At 46.2% G+C, this 3724-nt stretch overlaps 1 protein-coding gene across 1 annotated transcript; it reads left to right on the top strand.

Annotated features, from left to right (window-relative positions):
* The first annotated feature begins 434 nt into the window (after nt 1-434).
* Nucleotides 435-3319, top strand: LOC133921966 (RING-H2 finger protein ATL58-like). The gene is made up of 3 exons (XM_062367096.1): nt 435-1621; nt 1732-1814; nt 2752-3319. Exons 1-3 carry the CDS (start codon nt 1412-1414, stop codon nt 3164-3166), a joined length of 708 nt encoding a protein of 235 aa, XP_062223080.1. The 5' UTR covers nt 435-1411; the 3' UTR covers nt 3167-3319.
* Nucleotides 3320-3724: the final 405 nt, after the last annotated feature.

Below are 3724 nucleotides of genomic sequence, written 5' to 3'. Positions count from 1 at the left end.
CGGCCCACGCGATGGTGGCGGGCGATGGGCAGGATGACGAGACGGTAGGGGTGTCATCCGCCGTGGTGGTGGGAGATAGCCGTTTGGCCTGTGACGGTGGCGGGGGTATCAGGATTGATGAGGTTAGGGTGGGCGACGGTCGTGGGTGGCAGATCCGGTTGCGATGGAGCCACCGGAGCCAGGAGGGGTGGTGGTGGCGATGGGAGAACTTAAAAAAGAAGAGCATGATATGAGTCGTCGTGACGATAGCATGAGGAGGGGGAGGGGCAGTGGCGGAAGAGAGAGGGGTGGTGGAGGTGGTGGCCATGTCCGCATCGGAGACGACGCACGGGTTGGGTAGAGTTTCGCGCGATGCGAGATAGGACGGAGCGGATGAAACGGGGCAGAGCGAATAAGGTTCGGAAGGAGTAGTTAAAGAGGCCATAGATAGTTCAGAATATCCTATCCAAATACAACAATCAACAATTTGATATATTTTATCTTTAAAATCTATGAACAGATAAATAGACCCTCCCATTTTTTCTTTTCTTCCCGTGCGTCTTCGCCAGCTCGCGACGTTCTCTTCCCCTCCATTTCTCTATTCCTGTTTCGATACTTGCAGCTTGTCTTCTCTTCGCCTCACGTCTCCCCGAAGCCCGATCTGCGCCGCCGCTCACGGGCTCACCGCCCCCAGCACAGCCCAGCCGCCGCTTCTCGCGTCGCAACAATCTCGCCGCCTCTCCGGGGCCGGCTGCCTCGACTCCTTCTCGTCCTTTCCTTTCTCCTTCACCCCGCGAAACCTGCCCTTCCCCTGCCGCCTCGCCCCCAGCTCTCCCCGCCCTGATCTCGGTCCCTCCGTCCGCACCCGAATCGCCGATCCGTCCACACCCGTCTCCTGCTGAGTAGGCCTTGGACTCAGTCTGAATGCTGCTACCTCCCGAGTGTTCTCTCTGATTCTGCGGTGTTTGGTGTCTCCTTTCTTTCTTACGCCACCAAGGTTTTGCGAGCAATTAGGTGTCTTTGATTCGCCGAGGTATTGTTTGTTTATTTCATTCTAGAAAGGGCTCCTAGATCGTAGTCAGAATCCACCGGCAGTGGTGGCTGGCATCAATTCTTGTGGTGTTTGGTGGCTAGGAACCTGTCACTAGTACTAGTCTTGTTTAGTTGACTTTAAGCCCCTTTGCTTTCGTGTGCTGGTATTCTTTGATTTACGCGTAGTTGTTGTGATTTGAGAGAACCAAGAGCTGTAGTTTTCCTTAATCTGTGTGCTGTTTGAATCTGTCTAAATCCATCTCTCCCAAATGGTCATCAATCAGCTTTGCTCTGTTTTAGCTCAGGAGGATATAGGTAGATCTGTGTAAAGTTTGAGACCCGTTAGGGTCGAAAGGTAGGTTGTGTTGGCTCTTTGCCGGTTAGACATTGTGGTTTGGTGATGTCTTGCACCTCTCCTGATCCACCGGATTACTGCTCGGCCGCATCGCCTGAGCTTAAACTATACCAAACCTTCATCTTCTCGGTGCCAATCTTCTTTACATTCGTCTTGCTTCTGTTCTTCTACCTGTTCTACTTGAGGCGGCGCAGGGCGAATTGGCAGTCCTTGCGGTTGAGGACGGATAATTTGATACGGGGAGATAACCCTAGAGTAAGTCAGCCTTTATGTTCTTCTGATGAATTAGTTGATTTCTGAAGTTGTTGGTGTATTCAGGTTATTAATCGTTTGATTTGTTTTATGTCGAACATCTGCATTTGTAGTTGGAGTGTGGTTTAAAGAAGGAGATGCGGGAAATGTTGCCGGTGGTTATCTTCAAGGAGAGCTTCTTGATCAGAGAGACACAGTCAGTGATACACTCTAAACTCTTTGATGCAGTTTATAATGATATAGTAGCTTTTCTGTAGAGTTTCTGCTTATTTTTCCTATCAACAACTCAAGAATCAACTATATATGTAATGGATGGCTGCGTCCTAATTCCAGCTGCTAGAGCCAAATTCACAGCTGCTAGTGCTTTCGAGCCTTCAACGTAGACCATCCTCTCTGCATAAGAAGACCAATAATCTGGATGCCAGTAATGCTAAGCCCTTTTTAGACTACTGATGGGTTCTATGTTAAATTTGGGATCGTTTATTAAATCTTCTTGTTAAAAAGAAGGAAACAATGCAGATGCAGTGATAAACAGGCATCGTTCTATTGGCACAAGGCTGAAAGCTTAATTAATAGGCATAGTTGTGCTAGCTTTCCAAAATATGCAGTGGGCTTGCTAGCTTTTGGTGATATTTAATAGCAAGTTTAACGTTTAGGTTGTTGCCTGTGAGTTAATATTTCGGGTAGAAGTTTTGGGCTTCTCGATACCTATGAGCCTATGAAGAAAATGCATGAAATCATTTTCTAGAAAAAATTTCTAGGATTTTGTTTCGACAGTCTGTTTTCTTCATATTCTTACATGAAAGCAAAAGGCATGTGTTTGGAGCAACGGGAGCTAATTTGCTACAATCAATTGAAATTACATTATAATTGTCCATGGATCCAGAGGCTTGTTGCTTCTAATATGCAGACAATTCAACTTAGTTGAAGAAAGAAATGCAACTGCAAGCTTTCCATGTTATGTTCGCTGAACTTTCTTTTCTTTGAGACCATATGATTGCTAGGACTAGCTCTTGACACAGCCTTATGTTGCTTAACCCTTGATATGAGCCATTTTTTCTACTGCCATTTTCCCCTACATTGTTAGGTTGTGCTGGTTACCTTGCTTCTGAACACTTGATCATTCTTACCAGGTGCTCTGTCTGCTTAGCAGACTATCAACGAGATGAGCGGCTTCAGAGAATACCTCCTTGTGGCCATACCTTTCATATCGATTGCATCGACCACTGGCTCTCTACAAACACCACCTGCCCCCTTTGTCGAGTATCACTCCTTCCAGCCCCCAAAACAACCAGCATTGATCCTGATTTGGAAGCACAAATTGCTGGAGAGGATTCTCAGAACGTACAGCATCAGGAGGGCCTCACTGACGAGAACACACAACTGCAAGATCAGGCAATCGATCAAGGTAGAACCAGTGACAGTCAGGATGAAGAACTGAGGGGTGATACAGATGAATCGGTGACGACCAGGGAGGTTGCTGAGCCTCAAGCAGACGCAGAGGGGTCACCAAGTACAACCTGCCGATCCGGTAAAGTGAAGAAATAATGATGACAGTTGATGTAACATTTCGTGTAACCTTTGTATGTTTAGCTGCTCTGAAGGATAAACAGGAGGCACATAAAGATCTCCACTAATTATATACCCGTTTTTTCAGGAAAAAGAAAAGTTCCATTCTTGGAAGAAATTTCTATCACTACATACTTAATAGAACTGAAGTAGCGAGCTCTGTTTTTCATCATTTGGTAAAAGTGAATTGCCAGATAACAGGTCATATAGATACACGAGTTGTTATAAACTTAATTTTGTAACTCCCTAGGATTCAAACACGCTAAGGGGAATGTTTGGCAGGGGCTGGCAGTTCTGCTCATTCGAATCTATATGACCTCAAACTCAACTAAGCACCTAAAATCTTACTGAACCAAACTCGTCAGTCATCACCTCTAAAAGACCTAACCACTTGTACACATGCAATGGTGCAGTGGCCAACTCAAGCCATTAGCACAAAAAACACACCCAGAACAAGCTTTTGTGTGCACACCAAAAAAAGCTACACACATAGGCCACTGCATGGCAGTAGCAACCAACCGGCATGACATTGACGCC

This window comes from Phragmites australis, chromosome 6, assembly GCF_958298935.1.
Source record: "Phragmites australis chromosome 6, lpPhrAust1.1, whole genome shotgun sequence".
In the NCBI taxonomy this organism is placed as follows: domain Eukaryota; kingdom Viridiplantae; phylum Streptophyta; class Magnoliopsida; order Poales; family Poaceae; genus Phragmites; species Phragmites australis.
Note: the sequence above shows the minus strand (reverse complement) of the source record. Positions and strands in the feature narration are given on the sequence as shown.

Coding starts and splice junctions, on each gene's coding strand:
- LOC133921966 (XM_062367096.1), top strand. CDS start 1,412: ATGTCTTGCACCTCTCCTGATCCACCGGATTACTGCTCGGCCGCATCG. Junction 1,622..1,731: donor TACGGGGAGATAACCCTAGA/GTAAGTCAGCCT, acceptor CTGCATTTGTAG/TTGGAGTGTGGTTTAAAGAA. Junction 1,815..2,751: donor TTCTTGATCAGAGAGACACA/GTCAGTGATACA, acceptor CATTCTTACCAG/GTGCTCTGTCTGCTTAGCAG.